The 19,889-nt window shown below is 36.0% G+C and overlaps 1 protein-coding gene across 1 annotated transcript in view; it reads left to right on the plus strand.

The window, feature by feature from the left end:
- The window catches only part of LOC113076249 (receptor tyrosine-protein kinase erbB-4-like), a 148,110-nt gene that overhangs the window by 101,503 nt on the left and 26,718 nt on the right, over nt 1-19,889 (plus strand). Inside the window, exon 2 of the mRNA XM_026248908.1 lies at nt 6,155-6,306. Within this exon, the coding sequence (XP_026104693.1) occupies nt 6,155-6,306 (152 nt within the window). The remainder of the gene's footprint in view (nt 1-6,154; nt 6,307-19,889) is intronic.

Genomic DNA, 19,889 nt, shown 5'->3' on the forward strand with positions numbered 1-19,889 from the left:
AACGCATGGAAATGACAAAAATTACACAAAATTTGCTTATAATATAAAAAATAACCGACTTCCTGTTGGGTTTAGAATTTTGCTCCAAGAGTCTTTTTTGTAGGTATTGGTGTGTTACATGTTACACTCTTCCGAATCCTATATCAGATGTAAATTTTTACCAGGTTTGACACGTGTGCAAAGTTGAATGACTTTATGAGCATGTTTAAGCCCTCAAAAATGTGATTCATTTGGAAGAAGAAGAAGATACAAGAAGGTCCTCGCACCATCGGTGCTCGGGCCCTAAAAAGTGATCTCTCTCTCGCTCTTTCTCTCTGCCGTTAGAAGCAGAGTGCGCAGACTCATAGTTAATGCAAGTGGGCACACGGTAAAGGGTTTAAAGGGTTAGTTCACCCAGATAGCAAAATTATGTAATTATTAACTTACCCTAATATTGTTTCAAACCCCTAAGACCTCCGTTTATCTTTGGAACACAGTTTAAAATATTTTAGATTTAGTCTGAGAGCTCTCAGTCCCTCCATTGAAGCTGTGTGTACGGTATACTGTCCATGTCCAGAAAGGTAAGAAAAACATCATCAAAGTACTCCATGTGACATCAGAGGGTCAGTTAGAATTTTTTGAAGCATCGAAAATACATTTTGGTCCAAAAATAGCAAAAACTAAGACTTTATTCAGCATTGTCTTCTCTTCCGTGTCTGTTGTGAGAGAGAGTTCAAAACAAAGCAGTCTGGATATCCGGTTCGTGAACGAATCATTCAGTTCACCATATCGAACTGAATCATTTGAAACGGTTCGCATCTCTGATACGCATTAATCCACAAATGACTTAAACTGGAATTGCTTGTGACTTCTCTAGATGATACGTTCTATTTCACATACTCATTGGATGCATCTGCATCTTCTGTCAAACTGTTTATCCGTATCCCATCTACAGATTCAGGCAATGTTAGCTGTTTCTGCTACTTTTAGTGCAAAACTTTTTTTCAGGGTTAAAAGGAGAGAATGACAGAAGAAAATTGTCTGGGACGAGTCATTATATCCTATGTCTGCAAATACAAATCACTATTTTAGTTTGTAGTAATATTTTATAATATATTTATTTTATATAATACTATGTTATTAATGTATGGAACTATTATTTAAAATTATTATAAATGTAAATACATTGTTTAATTAGTTAATATTAATTAAATGATTATATTATTATATCATATTACCATATTGTATGAATATCTAAGTACTGTGTTACCATCACTGTACCAACACATTTACTGTACCATTGTGATGCCACATTATTTATTATACCAGTTCTTTCTTCTGATTCCAAGTAAAAGTTTAAATAGACCTTTATGTGATGTTAAATGGGATTTATATCAAGTCACTTAATATGAGCATATGTTTTCCGGTCACATAACCAAAGTTTGTAGTGGTTAATATTTGTGCCTATTGCAAGGTTCACACAGACATTGGTCAGGTGCTTCAAAAAAAGGCTTGCCATTGGTGAGAAAATAAATAAATATATACATTTGTTGTACCATCAAGTTTGAGCTATATGATGAAGGGCATTGTAATGAAATCAGCAGTAATGTTTTCATCTGTCAGCCCATCAGTGCTGGTGTGGTGCTCAGTTAGCTTTTTAATAATGTCATATACAGATCTTTCAGACATCAGGGATTTTTTAGTCACTGAAATTTTTGATGTTATGCAGGGTTAAAAAGAGAAATAAGAAAGAGAACGATTTTTTGTATTCCAGTTTTAGACCACTACGTCAATATGAAAACTTTTGTAACAAAAAAATATATATATATTTTTGAACATATTCAGGGTAAAGAACCAAAACAACTCTTAAAAGTGTCTGTTTCAAAGACTGTTTGTCAACTTGATGGATGGAGTTTCTGTGTCTCACACTGAGCATATGGTTCACCAAAAAGTAGAGGCAAAACCTCTACCCTCATCATCCTGAACTCCATGGTCCAACAACGACATTACTGAAATTAAAGAAAAGGTGTCCTTATTTTCCCACCACTCAGCTTTCTGTGAAATAAATTAGTTGAGACCTCCATGAACAGCACAGCAGTAGGCCATATCAATATTGTTTTTCTTGGCAGCGGCTCCATGCAGGAATTCAAGGAGTCAGTGGGACAGACATACCCACTACATTGAGTACAAAAGGCAAAAAAAAAAAAGAATAATAATTTGCGCAAAGCGGGGCATGACTGTGTGCATGTTTGTGTGGGAAATTAGAAATGGGAGTTTTGTATTTACCGTATTTATTGGACTATACGTCGTACCTGATTATAAGTCGCATCAGTCCAAAAATACGTCATGATGAAGAGAAAAACATATGTAAGTCACACTGGACTATAAGTCGCTTTTATTTATAACCAAGAGAAAACATTACCGTATACAGCCGCGAGAGGTCGCTCTATGCTGCTCAGTGTACCTAGGCTACAGGAGTACTGAGCAGCATAGAGCGCCCTCACGCGGCTGTACTGTAGATCGTAATGTTTTCTCTTGGTTCATGTCTCTTAGTTCATTTCTTTTGGTTCATGTCAAATTAATTTTGATAAATAAGTCACGCCTGACTATAAGTCGCAGGACCAGCCAAACTATGAAAAAAAAGTGTGACTTATAGTCCAGAAAATATGGTAGGTATCTACGGGCATATATCTAAATGGACATGTATCACACACTTAATATGCATCCATTTAGATCTATCTATGAGAAACGTTATATAATAAATATAGTTTCTAAATTTGTTTATAATGAAATGGACCATTTTAAATGTATTACAGTCTTGTGCTATTTAGTGCAATGTCAAGCTTCTGAGGTTGTTGAACACAGTAAAAGATATGAAGAATATGTGTGTGTGTGTGTGTGTGTGTGTGTGTGTGCGTGCGTGTGTGTGTGTGTGTGTGAACCAAAATTTATTCAGGCACCTGTAGCATTTCACTCATTATAATTATGTTTATTAGCTGTAGTTTAAAAAAAATGGTAATAAAATATAACAATAACTCAGAGTTAAACTGTGTCAGAACAAATTCATCTTGATAATGTTAGATAACACTTAAGCAAAACATGGTCTGTTCAAAGTGTCTGAATAATTGTTGGTCCCCAATTTTTTTTATCAATTTTACAGGTAGTTCACTGTATGAAGCATTTTGTTTTTTTTTATATAAGATGTCGCAGTTTGCTTTATTTTGCTATCCTCACTTACATAAACAAACTATAGTGTCCTGCACCCACTATTTAAAAAAAATATATAAAAAATTATATCTGGAATTCCGATTCATGAGAATCATGAATACTGATGCAGAAGTTACACAGTGAGTATTTCCTGCCATGTATTTCACATAAGCACACGTTAGCATTCTCACATAATCACTGTACATGTATTTTCTACTCACATACGTTTACAATAATAGGCTTTGTGGTGCTCGGCAGGCATGGGCCAGCTGATACAGCAGATGATTCAGGCTGGACCCAGGAAGGTGTTTGATGGGTGGAAATAGGTGTATTTAATTGCATGTCAAGTCTGACACCTCTGCCAGGGTTAAAGGGGCCTGTCTGTTCCTGTGCCTGTTAGCCCTCACAGCTCCTTCAGCCACGACTCCTCACTGTCCCTGGACATCATCGCTAATAGCACACACACAAACACATACACTCAAAAGCAATAGATCTCCACTGGTTTCACACAGAGCATGGAAATATACATTGGACATCTCAAAACAGTACAACACTACAGTTAACATAATAAGTAAGCAAAAAAAGTAAATTTCTACTTACCTTTAACCAAGTGACAGATTTTGTGCAACCCTAGAACACAGTTGAAGACATGCATAGTAAAACTACCATCTCCATCACCGTCACAAAATTGCCCCAGGCCCTAAATACAGCTACAGATTGCAATAAGCCACTTGAACTATAAAGTTAGAAGCTGTGAAGAAAGAATACCTCACGCCACGTCACTAATGCACATCTGCACAACTAATACGGATTCAGAACACAGATGTGAACTTGTAGAACTTAAATCATACCATCTACTGTACATTCAACATGCTGTAGCTACAGTCGGCTCACATACAAAACAAGTAGCAGTTAGAAAGAAAATGAAGTATGAATTTATGCTTTATTTTTTCCAAAACAGAAGTCATTTCAAACATTCAAGGCACCCTATTTCTTCATAATATTTTCTCAAATAGATATAACTGAAGTGTAAAATTATTTTATTCAGAAATGTAAGGTTTGTGATTTTTATTATTATTATTATTATTTATTTTTTTTAATTCGTTATATAAATGAATAGGCCATTTATTTGGAAAAAAGTGCAGTTAGTTCAATCTATCTATGTATCTATCTAGCTGTCTGTCTGTCTGTCTAGCAATGTTTCTATCTGAATGTGATAATATGTGCTAGCAACTGCATAGCAACACCCTAGCAACCTCTCAGAATACCCTATCTGCATAGGAACCACCCCACAACCTTCAAAACTTTCAAACTGCAAACTTCAAAATGAAGTCAAACTACTTCAAACTTCATATTTCATACTTTTAGAACTACTACAAACTTTACAAACTTTATTTTAACCTAGTTGTATTTTATTATACACATTTATATTTTTTTTCTTTCTTTCTTACCCTCATATCATTTTTGGAGTGCACTCCAGTATGACTATGAAAATAATTAGAAGAAAAATAATAAATACATACATACATGTATTCTAAAATTCATTTTTTGATATCACTTTATTTTACAGTTCAGTGTACCTATTAAAGAAAGTTCTAGGTAGTATAAGGTAACTACATGGTTAAGGTTAAGTTTTGAGGGTAGGTTCAGGGTTAGTACCTAGTTATTACCTAGTTGTTGTAATTACTACAATAACTACATAGAAGGAAGAAGACTGTAAAATTAAGTGCTACCTAAAATGTAACCAATTATTCCAACTGTGCACAATTCATCAATGTGTGTTACACTAAAGAAAGTGATTTCTGATATTTCATTTACATATGAGAAGTTTCCACAATACAGTTAGTGTACTGTAAATCGTACTATTTTATTTTCAAAAGAATATTCTGCTTTACATGTAATATCATTAAATGATTTGCAAACACTATTTCATGTTTTCATTAGGCATGAGTTCTATATCAAAACAAGGCTGTGGGTTCAATTCCCAGGGAACACACAGTGATAGCCTGAATGCATTGTAAGTCGCTTTGGATAAAAAATGCATAAATGTAAAACTGGAAAACTGTTCATATGACAATAAATAAATAAAAAGATGGTACAGTGTAGTTTAACCAGTTCAGTTATTTGTAGGCTCTAAACTGTTCTTGCATAATCCAAAGCTTGTAAAAGTCCTTTGTATCTTCCAGTTTTACACTGTTCTTTACCTTTACCAAAAAGGTGCATGAAATCCCATGCAATATCATTCAGATTATCCTATTACTGAATCCTACTGGATCACTCCAACCTGAAACAAAGAAACAAAGAGTTGAGATGTCCCTATGAAGCCTGGCATCGGCGAGATTCCAAGCAAGGATTAGTCTCTGGGATCAGTGGAACAATCACTCATCAAATACTTCATTAAAACCTGCCATACAGCCCTCAGTGCTCAGCTGGGCGAAAATAAAGAGAAGCTGACATTAACACTGTTGCCAGGCACACAAGCTTTTTTTAATTGAAAAAAAAAAAAGTGGAAAATACTTCTTTTATCTGGTCGTTGAGGATGGCAGATGTTTAGTGTTGCAAAAGCAGGTCAGAAGTGTAAACACACATGAACTTTTGCTCATTAATTTTGCTAATTACTTTATTGAAGTAATGACCTGTGTCTTTTAACACAATGTGTGCGATACTGAAGCATGCATTTGAACAAAAAGATTTATGATTGTGGCCTAAGGACACTGCAGACATTGTTTAGAGAAGCTAACGCTGCCTTGGAAGGTTTCCAGTGGTTTTCCTTTTTTTTTTTTTTTTTTTTTTGGTAGTTTTCACCCATCCTTCTAATTTTTGTTGGCTTTCATAGCTGTAGTTATTCAAAGCATGTTATTTAAGCAAGACCACATTAATAAACCTTTTTTTTTTTTTTTATTGACCCGTCTGATCTTTAACAGTTTTTTTCTCTCTTTCCCTCTCTCTCTCTCTTTCTCATCTATAGTGTGTCCTGGCACTGACAACAAGCTCAGCACGCTGTCGGATTTGGACCAGCAGTACAAAACTCTTCGCAAATTCTACGAAAACTGTGAAGTGGTCATGGGTAATCTGGAGATCACCAGTATTGAAAGAAACCGCAACCTTTCATTCCTCAAGGTGAGATTATCATTATGGTTTTAAACAGCATTTTATGTCATTATAAGCAAAATCGAAGAAGGGCACCTCCAACGGGCAAATTAAGAATCTTTGTCCCAGTAAATGGCACGTTTAATTTGATGCAAATGAAAATGGTGTCCTTTTTCACAGCCCATGTTTTTTCCTATACAAAATTTGTAAAAAAAAAAAAAAAAAAAAAAAAAAAAAACTTTTAACGTTTTGTCCACTGAACACAAAAGTTCAAAAATGATGTCATGATAAAAATCTTCAGGTATTTCTTTACTTGGAACAATTACTTTTTCATAAAAAAAATTATAGTTCACCCAAAAATGTAAATGCTGTCATATATATATATATATTAATAAGTTTATTAATAATTTCATAATCATTAAAAAAAGAGAATGGGGAAAAAAAACTACATTTTTACGTTTTAAGGTAGGGGTCACCAAACTCTGTCCTGAAGGGTTGTTGTCCTGCAAAGTTTAGCTCCAACCCTAATCAAACACACATGAACCAGCCAGTCAAGGTCTTACTAGGTATTCTTGAATCTTACATACAGGTGTGTTGGGCAAGTTGGAGATAAACTCTGCAGGACACTGGCCCTCCAGGACTGAGTTTGGTGACCTCTTTTGTAAGGAAATAAAGTTTGCAAAAATGTTTTTGCTTCTGCCAATAGTTTGGAGATCTACTAGTAGTTTGTCTCTTATACATGGATGGAACTACTAAAATGTGTCTTGCTTTAGAGTGGCAGCCTTCTCTAGATGTAAAGATGTACATACACTACTGTTCAAATGTTATTTTATCAAAAATACAGTAAAACATTAAAATTGTGGAATATTATCACAATTAAAATAATTATTTTCTGGTTTGCTGTATTTTACAATGTTATTGATTCATGTGAAACAAAGCATAATTTTCTGCATTACGCCAGTCTTCAGTGTCACATGATCCTTCAGAAATCATTCTAATATGCTAATTTGCTGCATTCAATAAACATTATTCTTATTATATGGTAATAAAGAAATGTTAAATAGCATCCTAGCGTCCTGTCATAGGTTATAATGTTAGAGACTTTGATTGACAGCTCATTAAAATCTCATCAAGCCACCTGATTGTTACATGCCAGCTGAGTGGGAACATCAAGTTCACTGTCCAAGCAAGCACCGTAGAGACAGATAACCTTTGTTTGCAACTGAAATATGTGAAAAATGTAAACTGTGTGGGTTGATGTTGTTCAGTCATGTAGTTTTTTGCAGACCGAGCAGGAATTCCATCACAGTGGGGCTTTCCTTTCGGTGTAATAATGCTCAGTTGTTCTGGCTGGCTCTTGTTCTTTTACACGGGTCATTCCCTCCAGTCTCTATGGTCATTGTGAAGAGTGAAGTGGTTTCGGGCAGTAGTAAGGAAGTTAAATTTTCTTTAAATAATATCAGGATTGATTTCAAAAATCTACAGCTCCACAGTCTCAGAGGAATGTTTTTTTTTTTTTTTTTTTTTTTTCAGATCTGTTAAAGTGAGCCTTTTAAATTAGAATTAATGTGATTCTAGTTTCACAGATTGGATCAAAGTCTTCACAATTTGTAGAATCATTGCCCAAAACGGTTGAAACGTGAAATTGAATTAGATTTGCTGATAATTGCAGTTCAGAGTCAAATATAAATTAGGCATGTTGTTGCATGTATGTGCTTAGAATGTTGATTTAAGTGATCAGTAGTATATAATTATCTTTTTTATAGATATTTCCTTGTAGTTACATCAACACAAGCATCATAATTTGTTTCGAAATGACGCTTTTGTGCAGGTAATCATGATGAGATATGTAAAAAAAAAAAATATTTATACCATCTAATTTAAAGGTTACATTGAAACATTTATACCCTCTTTTTCTCACCAAACCCTCTCAGCCAAATAGTTTAATGTAATTTCCAGTTTCACATATAAATATTTAACATTTCATGTTGACTTTAATGTATTATTATCTCTATTTGTCCAAAGATTCAACTGTTTTACCTAAATTAAAATCCTTTAAAATCAAATTGTCTTTCTGTATGCAGAACTTTGATTGGTCATTAATCAAACTCACCGATATAAGAGGTGATTGTTCTGTTCACTGTATTTCCCAGAGGAGTTCACATTCATGTTTGAGATTTACATTCAGCTTTAATTAAGAGAGTTTTATGCTGCTGATTATTATTTTAGTTATTTCCCCCCTATTATTAAACTCCATTGTTTGAACTGGAATTTCCAAATTATTCTTTTAAGGATCTCATAGACTCAATGCTACTATTGTTGCATCTAGTTCGAGTGCTTTTGAAAGCTGAGGAAATTTTAATGCACATTTAAAATTTACATTCTTTGTCTTCCTGGGAAACAGCAATGATGCATTAAATTGAAATGTTTTAATATTGTTATTATTATTATTATTATTATTATTAAAATATTACTGTTTTACTGCTTTGTTTAAGTCAAACAAATGCAGCCTTGTTGATCACTGGAGACTTCTTTCAATAACTCGTTCCAGCAGTTTGCATTTAAAAAGTTTAAACTCAAAGGATACATAGGGTGCAGGAGATGCTGGCTTCTTTGCCAAAACAAAGTATTCAAGCTATCTTAGAAGTTATTATTATTTTGCTTTTATATCTACAGTACAGCACTTTTAAAATGTGACATATTAAAGTAGGCACAAGACTGGGTAATATTTATATTATTTCAAGGATGTATTTCCTAGAGCAAATGTTTGAGCAAAGGCCAGAGCTTGTTAAACTCATCAGTTTGTAATAATGTGCAGGCCATATATATAGGGTCAGGATGAACCAGACTGTATGATGGATAGTTCTATGTCCAGTGCCCCGCAGCGGTGTAGAGTTGTGTCCTTATTAGTGGGTAAAAAAGATGGGAGGATGGCTAAGGTGAGCTGATGTTTAAGATTCTGCTGGAAACTGCAGCACAACAGCTTGTCCTGTTCAGTTAGAGTTCATGCTTGGTGATGTGGCAATATATTGGCTTGGTTATAAATTGTAGTAAGCCACCTACCTAGAAAGCATTTTTAGACACCACCCTAAGTGGATTCTTGCTACTCTAAACCGTAAGATAAAGTCAATTTGGCTTAAATCTAAGGTACCATCACCCAAAATGCATTGCAAATTTTTTTCATTAAAAAAAGGCAGTAAACATTAATATAACATCAGTTGAAATATAAAATATAAACCCTAAATTACGTGACTGATAAGAAAAAAAAGCATGTATCAGCAATAAATAAATAAATAAATCACTAATTAATTATTATTATTATTATTATTATTATTATTATTATTATTATACACTAATTAAACTAAATTATATAATAGATTGTTGTTGTTTTTCCACTTTAGTATAACAGTATTTATCTGTAAAGTTACATACTATTGTACTTTTTGTACTGGTAAGGAAACTTACTGTTAACCAGTAATCCGGTTTTTAGAGTTGTATTTTTACAATGATGAATCTCTGTCTTGTGTGAATCTTAAATGTCATTATATAATTAAATGTGACATAAAGGTCCCGTTCTTCGTGATCCCATGTTTTAAACATTAGTTAGTGTGTAATGTTGTTTTTAGAGTATAAATAATATCTGTAAAATTCTAAAGCTCAAAGAATTTGCCTACAACGAACGACATATGTGGACTACATCCCTCTAGTTCCTGCAGTAATGACATCACTAAAACAGTTTTTTGACTAACCTCGGCCTACATGAATACACTAACAGGGGGGCGTGGTCTTGTTGCGCTCAGACGTAGAAGAGGAAGAGCTGCATTTGTGTTTGTCGCCATGTCATCGAAACGCTGTTATTTTCATCTCAGAGTCCAATTACCTTTGTTTGGCGTTCCCAGGGATGCTGTACTAAGAGATCAATGGTTACAATTTATGTTTAACTCTGTTCCCGAAAATAAAAATCCACATGTAAAACTATGTGCAGCACTTTTTGCTGAGGACAGCTTGCTGAGGACAACTTTCTCAATCAGTTTAATGCCGGATTCGCACAAAGATTATTCCTGAAAGATGGAGCAATTCCCTCTTTGTCTGGAGAAGGCGTTATTTATGGACCACAACCGGTAAGTGTATTTTATTATTTAAGTTGGTGCGTTTAACAGTTTCTGTAACTTATTAAAGGTAACGCTCTTTATCTTTGTTAACTAGATGTTAGGGCTGTGCAAAAAAATCGAATGCGATTTTCATGTGCATCTTGTCAGTAAAAACGCTCCTGTGATTATAAGTACATCTCTAGCACGTGCATTCAGATCAGGATTGCCAGGTTTTCAAAACAAATCCTCCCCACTTGCTTCTCAAAACTAACACATTCGCATTTCCAGGAGGACAGCGTAAGTTAAGCTGCTGTCGAATCACAACACAGGAACCGCTGGCACAATCAGAACTCGTTACGTATTTCTGAAGGAGGGACTTCATAGAACAAGGAAGTCATCAGCCCGTTTTTATGACAGTGAAAACAGCAATATACAGCAATATATGCAATATATATAGGTGAATTGTGTGAAAAATATTGTGTTTTTTTTTACACGCGAAACATGAACACGTTATATTGCACTGTAAACACAATCAAAGCATGAAAAACAGGACCTTTAAAGGACCTATGTGGAGGTTTTTAATTAAAAAAAAATCTTTAAGATAGAGTTTTCATTTGTACATGTATGAGCCAACCATGATGTAAAAAAAAGAATGACACCTCGACTGTCCACCACGGTTGCCTCTATCAGCCTGTAGGCTCAATTTTGTGTGGAGGAGTCGGGCCCAAATTGGCACGAAAATTCACAAAATGTGATGTCATGCGCGTTCTCGTCTACTTGGGCTTACAACCGTACGGCACGCCAGCCATTATAGTAAGCAGCGGCAATAGTGTTTTCAGATGGACTCTGTGGATGGAAAGATGCGACCAGCCCCCGGCAGCACAATTCAGACACCCTCGTAAGTAAAAAAAAAAAAAAAGAGCGACCGGTGTCGGGCAAAGAGTCAACATTGGAGTGGCTTTTGATTCTTGCCGGGAGCTCCGGTCAGCGCTGGTTACATAGTTAAAGGGGGGGTGAAATGCTATTTCATGCATACTGAGTTTTTTACACTGTTAAAGAGTTGGATTCCCATGCTAAACATGGACAAAGTTTCAAAAATTAAGTTGTACATTTGAAGGAGTATTTTTGTTCCCAAAATACTCCTTCCGGTTTGTCACAAGTTTCGGAAAGTTTTTTCGAGTATGGCTTTGTGTGACGTTAGATGGAGCGGAATTTCCTTATATGGGTCCTAAGGGCACTTCTGCCGGAAGAGTGCGCACTCCCGTATAGCAGAGCACTGAGAGCACAACAGGCATTCACTGATCAGAGCGAGAGCGTCGCGAAATGTCACAAAAGGAGTGTGTTTTTGGTTGCCAGGGCAAGACAACCCTGCACAGATTACCAAAAAAAAACAGCATTAAGGGACCAGTGGATGGAGTTTATTTTTAAAGAGCATCAACGGAGTTGTGCAAGTGTTTTTGTTTGTTCCTTGCATTTCGAAGATGCTTGTTTTACAAACAAGGCCCAGTTTGACGACGGATTTGCGTATCGTTTATTTCTTAAGGATGATGCCATCCCAACGAAAAAGGGTCACGATCGTGTGCTGGAACCGCAGGCGGTGAGTAAAACTGCTTAAAATATCTCTGCCTCCTTGTTAGTGCGTCCGTCTCCCATGCCAGAGACCCGGGTTCGAGCCCCGCTCGGAGCGAGTCGTTGCTGCTGCTGCTCTCGTTCAGTTTCAGCCTCGGGATCTGATTCTGGATCATAAACAAACGGCTGAATCTGACTGTAAGCCATGGTTTGTTTTGGATGATGGTTTTTCCCTCACGGTAATGTCACAGCTTCCACATGCTCTCAACGCAAAAGCCTACTGGCGCTCGTGATTCTTTAGCTCCGCCCACACGTCACGCCTCCAGCCGGTCGTGTTTTTCCGGGAAAAATCAGTACAGACTATCTTTCTCTTATGAATATAATAAAACTAAAGACTTTTTGGAGTTATGAAGGATACAGTACTACTCAATAGGTACTCAAGATTAACAGGATATTGAGTCAAAACGAGCATTTCACCCCCCCTTTAACTTTTCTTACCTCAAACATGCTGATGAATCTCAATGAACCATCAGTGGTTGCTGCGGCAACCCTGGTTGATGTTGTCATGCTTGTAAGAGCGTGCGCACTGAGAACGAGCATAAGACTGGCTGCATTTCCTCTAACGGCCAATGTTGTCAGTAACGGTTAGAAATTTCAGAACCTACGCAATGCTCCTTTAAATAGATCAAAAGTGACCGTAAATACACTTATAATGTTACTAAGATCTATTCAATCTAATTCAAATAAATGCTGTTCTTATGAACTTTCATCAAAGAATCCAGAAAACAATTCATCAGTTTCGACACAAATAAAAAGCAGCACAACTGTTTTCAGAACTGATAATAATAAGAAATGTTTCTTGAACTTCAAATCAACATATTATAATTATTTCTGAAGGATCATATGACACAGAAGACTGGGGTAATGATGCTAGAAATTCAGATTTGCATCACATGAATATATATATATATATATATATATATATATATATATATATATATATATATATATATATATATATATATATATATATATATAGTTAATTGTAATTGTATTAATATTTTGCAATATTACTGGTTTTACTGTATTTTTAATCAAATAAATGTAGCCTTGGTAAGAGACTTAACAATCCATGAACGCCAAGCTTTTGAACTGTGGTGTCCATAGCCTCCTAGGTAGTAGACAGTGAGGCAGTTTTAAACACAACCTGTATAGCCCTGATAAACTGCATAAGCTAATGTGTAAATAAAATAAGGGCCTTAATTTATCACAACTCTGAGGGTGTTATCGTGCCGGTCTCTGACCTGATTGCACTTAATATCAATCATTCTGAAAGAAAAGGGCAAAACTGATCAAATATCAGCAGTTATGTAGTAATAACTTCTGCCCTTACTTAGAAAGCCACTGTTGTTTCCAATTCTAGCCTCTGCAGTTTCTTATTAGATCCGACACAGCACTGTGGCGAGGTCTCAGAGGTGAAATAATTTCCTGAGAGCAATTACAGGCACCAGAAATTCCCAAGATTGCCATTATGTAAAAATGTATGACTATAAAAGCAAATTATAATTGAACGATCACCATTTATGTGAATAAGGCTCCACTTTCTCTACATCACAAGGGGGAACAGTGATCATTTAAGCTACCAATTTAATGTACACACAAAAAATTATGTCAAAATGCCCATCTTGGTAATTCTCCTACTGCAGACATAGCCAGCTGAACGTAGGCCTACTGTATCAGTCCACTGGATTAGTGATGGGTCGTTCTTGAACGATTCGTTAATTTTGAACAAAACTTTAATGTGACTCGGGAAGAATGAGTCATCTCCGGGAATGATTCGTTCAGTCAGCGCATGCCCAAAATCCTATAGGTTCTGTACTGGAATTAGTCTAGAAGTTCACCTGTTTCAGTCAATGCAGTCTTGAGCTGGAAAGAGAATTGATTAGTTAATCTCACGAGTCTTCGTTTTTTTTTTTTTTTTGAGTCGTCCATTTATCACGTGACCGACCCATAAGCTTTAACCTCTGCTTTAACGACTTTAGATAAGTTGGTAAGATAAGTTTAGATAAGTATCCAAGGATTTTAGTTTTTTCAATGTATGCTCCAGGCACGGACGAGGTGTTCCCAATAGCAACCCCTAGAGTATGCAGTGTCTCATTCTCTACTCAGGGAACCATGGATACATTTGTAACCATAAACATAGCACATACTGAACCATACCGAAACAAACTAAACCGTGAAAAATTTGATCCATTCCACCCCTAGAAAATTGTGTTTTTTGAACCTTAAACCGCATGAACACATTTCATTACACCAAATACACAACATAATGTTATTTTTAGCAACATCATATGACCTCTTTAATCTCTCTAGCTGTTATAGATGAGAGTTCAGAGGGGCTGGCATCCTCAGCCCTGCTGATACCCTTGCTACCACCAGTGCTCCGGGGCTCAGTGGGCTCCAATGAGCAAAGTTCCCAGCAGCTGGCTGGTAATGGTACAGCATGGGAATGCTCATCCCCTCAAATGAGGGCTTTAGAGCCATCAGGTCTGTCGTTCCTGCCAGTAATATTTTTCAGGGCACCAAACTGACTACTCCAAATACACCAGAGGCCAGTTTTGTGAGACTGTTTCCTTTAGTAGACCTCTTGGCACCATGGAAACTTCTGTCAAATGTGTTTCAATGGGTCCTACGGCTTGTGTGTCCCAACCAGACTCTGGTAGTGGAATAGGAAGTAGTTACTCTTGTGAGCAAGGAGGCCACAGAAAGTGTTCCTTCTCTCAAGAGGGTGTTCGGATTCTACATCCAGTACCTAATTTTTCCAAGGAAGGATGGGGGATTGTGAATGATTCTAGGTCTGTGCAGACTGAATCATTCTGTCAGAACATTCACATCCAAGATACTGATGTTGAAACAGGTTGTGACTTAAATCAGGACTGGTTTGTAACCATAGAGGACACATATATCCATCCTTCCACAACAAAGGAATTTTCTGAGGTTTGCTTTTGAGGGCAAAGCATATTTGGGTACTTCCTTTTGGCTTAGCACTATCACCCCGCACTTTCAGCAGTGCATGGATGCAGTTCTGATTCCTCTGTGATTCCAGGGCATCCACACTGAACTTCATTAATGATTGGTTGATATTAGCTCAATCAGAGCGTATGGCAGTTTGGCATCCAGATGTAGTTCTCGCTCACATGAAAGAGCTCGGGTTAAGGTGGAACATCAAAAAGATTGTACTTTCTCCAGTACAGAGAACCACTTTTCTCTGTGTTGTATGGGTTTGAACAACAATGCAGGCGCATTTGTCTCCTGCTTGTGTTATTTGATTCCCATAGCTGTGAACAGTGTGAGACTGGGCCAGTCACTCACTGTAATACAGTTCCAGAGTCTGTTGGATCTGAATTTAGCAGTGTCCAATGTGATATATTTTGGCCTGCTGTACGTTACACATTTGCAGTGCTGGCTCAGGACCAAGGTTTTATTTTTATTTTATTTTTTTTTTACCAAGGGTCAACCTGTTTTGCATGATCAAAGTCATGCAGCAATGCTTACATCCCTTAGACATTTGTGGGAAGGTCACCATCTCATGTTGGCACTTAAATTGGCTGGCGATACTTGCCATCTTTTGTGCACTGAAACACTCCCTTCCAGAACTGAGTGGACATCATGTGCTTGCCTGGATACCATGGTATAGATGGGGTTGAGACTGCATCTATACACCTTTTCCTCGATTGATCTGCTCCCGGGAGTTCTGGAGAAAGTCCGTCAGGATGGGGTCTGTCTATATCTAGTAGCCCCATTCCTGCTGACCTGAGATTAGCTCTCAGACCTAGTGTCTCTCCTCGATGACTCTCCCTAGGAAATTCCAGTGGGGAGGGACCCTCTGACTCGTCAGGAAATTTAATCATTCATCCCTGCCTGGAATTATGGGTTTGGCCTCTGAAGGGGCCCAACTCATAGAATCCAGTCTCTCAACTGAGGATGTTGAGACCATGCTCAACTTCAGAGCTCCCTCCATGAGGATACTGTACTCTTTGAAGTGGGTTGTGTTCACTGACTGGACTGAACCCCTCCACCTGAAAGGTGTATGTAATGGCCATAGCTGCTTATTGGTAACATGTTTCCTTTGTTGTGCTTGAGGCCAGGAGAAGCATGGTGGCTTCTAAAGCCTTTTCTTGGGATTTTCCTGGAAGATGTGTGTGTTGAAGCGGGCTGGCCCTCTCTGCTCACATTTGTTAGATTTTACAATCTAGATTGGGTACCACTCCTGACTCTCAGGTGCTTCTGTATTAGCTACAGTAGGTAGACATCCAAAAAAGCCCCTTTCACTGCCGCATGTACTGTCACCACGGCGTCTGTAGAGTGCGTTTGCAGCTTTTGACTGCTGAGTGATGCTTTAACCAAGTTATCAAACAAGCGCATCAAAGCACATTTTCACAAATAGACGTCAGTTTTGACTCAATGATGTGTTACATTTGATGGCTTCAGCCACGGAAAATGAAAGAAAAACACTATAGTTAAAATATTTATTATATTTAATATTTAATATTCACAGATGAAAGTTTGGTACTTATGAAGTTATAAACATTTCTTAGAACGAATTCAAGCATGATAAATGTCAGGACACTGCCTGAGCCTGTGCTTATATTTCCTCTAAGCTACATGGTATTAAACCATATTTTAGATTTGACACATTTAAAAGGTGTGCAGTATTATTTATATTATATGATGTGTTATATTATTCAAAAGAAATTGTGGTTTACTTTGCATCGGAGCATTAAAATGGTAGCCTATTTTAGAGGGGTAGGCTACATGGATTAATATGCAAAATGTCCTTTTCATTTATTAAGCATTTTAATTTATATTTAAAAATTCATTTAATAAAACAACATGCATTTTTGTTATTCGTTACCTGTCCTTTATTTTGACATTTGTCTGTACACTGATTAAGATATTGTTGCATTTTTAGTAAAACATGAGGCACTGTATAATTTCGTTCACATTATTTAGGCCTATAATTAGCCTAAACAAGAAATTAATAAATTAAACCTGCACGATTTAGCTAACTCTTTGAAACTCTAAAGAATGGATGGATTAATAAAACGTCCTCACAATTACACTCAAGTTCTCTCATTATAATCAACAAAATTCACACGATGTAAATAAGAGCTTTATTAATTGACAACTTAAGTGATTTTAAAGGGAGCCTCCTTTACTTGCTTTTAGTGCTGGGCGATAGCATATGGCCTAAAAAAAAAAAAAAAAAAAAAAAAAAAAAAAAAAACCAATCTGTATTGTCTGTATTGTTGAATATTAAATATGAAATATTCAATATTGTTTATCAATTTGCACTGGCTTCCAATAGCTGCTCGCATAAAATTCAAGGCATTGATGTTTGCCTACAAAACTACCACTGGCTCTGCACCCATTTACCTAAATTTGTTACTTCAGACTTTTGTGCCCTATCTACAAGTGAATGTCACTTGATTGTGCCATCCCAAAGAAGCACAAAGACACTATTACAGACTTTTAAATTAAATGTTCCCTCCTGGTGGAATGACCTCCCCAACTCAATCCGGGCAGATGAGTCCTCAGCCATCTTCAAGAATCGGCTTAAAACACATCTCTTCCATCTTTATTTGACCCTCTAACTTTAACACTCACTATACTAATTCTAAAAAAGTAAAAAAAAATCTAACTACCTTTCTAATCTTTTTGCATTCTATTTTCTTTTCATTTATTATGCAATTGTATATGTGTGTGTGTGTATATGTGTAAAGACCTCTAACACTAGCTTGCTCTATTTGAATATATATATATTCAAATGACAAAGACATTTTTCAAAACAAGTTTTAATATAGTTCTTTATCAATTATTTACCAGTCAAATTTATAACTGAGACAAGATGAAAAAACAAAACAAAACAAAAAACAACTGTAATGTTATTACCTTAATGCTGGAAAGGCTTTATTATATATATATATATATATATATATATATATATATATATATATATATATACACACATATATATATATATATATTAGTGATCGACCGATGTATCTGTTTACCGATACTTTTCCCGATATTTAAGCATTTTTCCATAATCGGGTATCGGTTTTGTAATATCGGATTCGCCGATTTACGGCGCCATCTTGTGGCCGTTTTGAGATTTCCGCCATTGCAGCCCGGGTGTCTGAGGAGATCAGTCAACAACAACTCAGTGCACAGGTAAATATATGTTCTACTTGGTTTGCTTTAATTAATCAACTTTATTTAACATAACAGACATGCACAAATGAGATCTGAGACATAAATTCCTGATATAGTTAATTTATGCAGCTTGTTTCTAAACAATTGAGACGAACTCAATGAGTCACGTAGTGTAATTCATCATGTCCTGCCCCAATAAAGACGTATCTTTACATGAATTAAATAAAACAGACATGAATGAGTGCATGTTGAAAATAAAAGCGTTGAATTTAATTCTCTATCTGTTGTATTTGCTCACCATTAGTCTAGAAGAGAAAGTTTGTTCATATTGCTTAGCAACTGACGGATGATCTAGAGGCTTAAGCACGGCGACTGAATGAAACTTTTGACAAGATTATCTTGTTTAAACACCCTAGATTATATTATCATTTACTACATAACAATTATTTCGCTAATACACATATAAATATAGCCTACCGCTTTGTGGAAATTAATTATTTATTATCTCCATGCGCGATCGCGGTTGATTAAGTTATAGTCAAACAGCACTTTGTCAGTTGGCATTTCATGATCTAACGTTAGATTGAATCTAGATCATAAAATGCCAACTGACAAGTGCTGTTTAACTTTATATAGTCTCGGGGAAAAAAGTTCGTTCATATTGCTCAGCACCTGACTGGGTTGATGATCAGGAAGCCTCAAGCAATGCCACTGAATGAAACTTTTGACAAGATTATCTTGCTTAAACACCCTAGATTATATTATCATTTACTACATAACAATTATGTCACTAATACACATATAGGCTACATATACCGCTTTGTGGAAATTAATTATTTATTATCTCCATGCGCGATCGCGGTTGATTAAATTATAGTCAAACAGCACTTTGTCAGTTGGCATTTCATGATCTAACGTTAGATTGAATCTAGATCATAAAATGCCAACTGACAAGTGCTGTTTAACTTTATATAGTCTCGGGAAAAAAAGTTTGTTCATATTGCTCAGCACCTGACTGGGTTGATGATCAGGAAGCCTCAAGCAATGCCACTGCATGACATTTTTGAAGGAAGCAGGCTTACAGGGCAGAATGCTGAAAGAATCTGTTTTCTACACTAAAACCTAGTTCTGCTTAACTGGGAGTAAATAGCTATGCACTCCTAAATAGCCCTCCCGCCCCCACCAATATGTTAGAATCATTTTTGTGCTTTATTTTTTTACCTGTTTTTATTTTTTTACCTCATCAAAGCTTTTATTTTAAAACAAAGACACTTAGTAACAGTGCGCTTAAATTTTTTGGACTCAGACCCCTCTATTTATTTGTGTATAAATATAATGTTTATTTTTTTTGTATGCAAGGGGGGAGTGATTGTTATAAATAAAATGTTTTTTTCAGCTCATTTGTGTTGTAATAATTGTCAGAAACAGAAGTATAACAGTAAATAAATATCGGTTCTGCATATCGGTTATCGGGTACATAAACATACAAATAATCGGTATCGGTATCGGTATCGGTTATAAAAAAACAATATCGGTCGATCACTAATATATATATATATATATATATATATATATATATATATATATAATGTAAACAAATGGTTTTGGATTCCATTGACTTTCACAGAAGGAATAAAAAATACCTTGGAACTCAGTGGGACCCAGAATTCTTCAGTTACCAGCCTTCTTCAAAATGTTATTTTAGTGTTCCACAGAAGAATGAAGTAAATACAGAGT

Source organism: Carassius auratus, unplaced genomic scaffold (genome assembly GCF_003368295.1).
Source record: "Carassius auratus strain Wakin unplaced genomic scaffold, ASM336829v1 scaf_tig00019392, whole genome shotgun sequence".
Classification (NCBI taxonomy): Eukaryota; Metazoa; Chordata; class Actinopteri; order Cypriniformes; family Cyprinidae; genus Carassius; species Carassius auratus.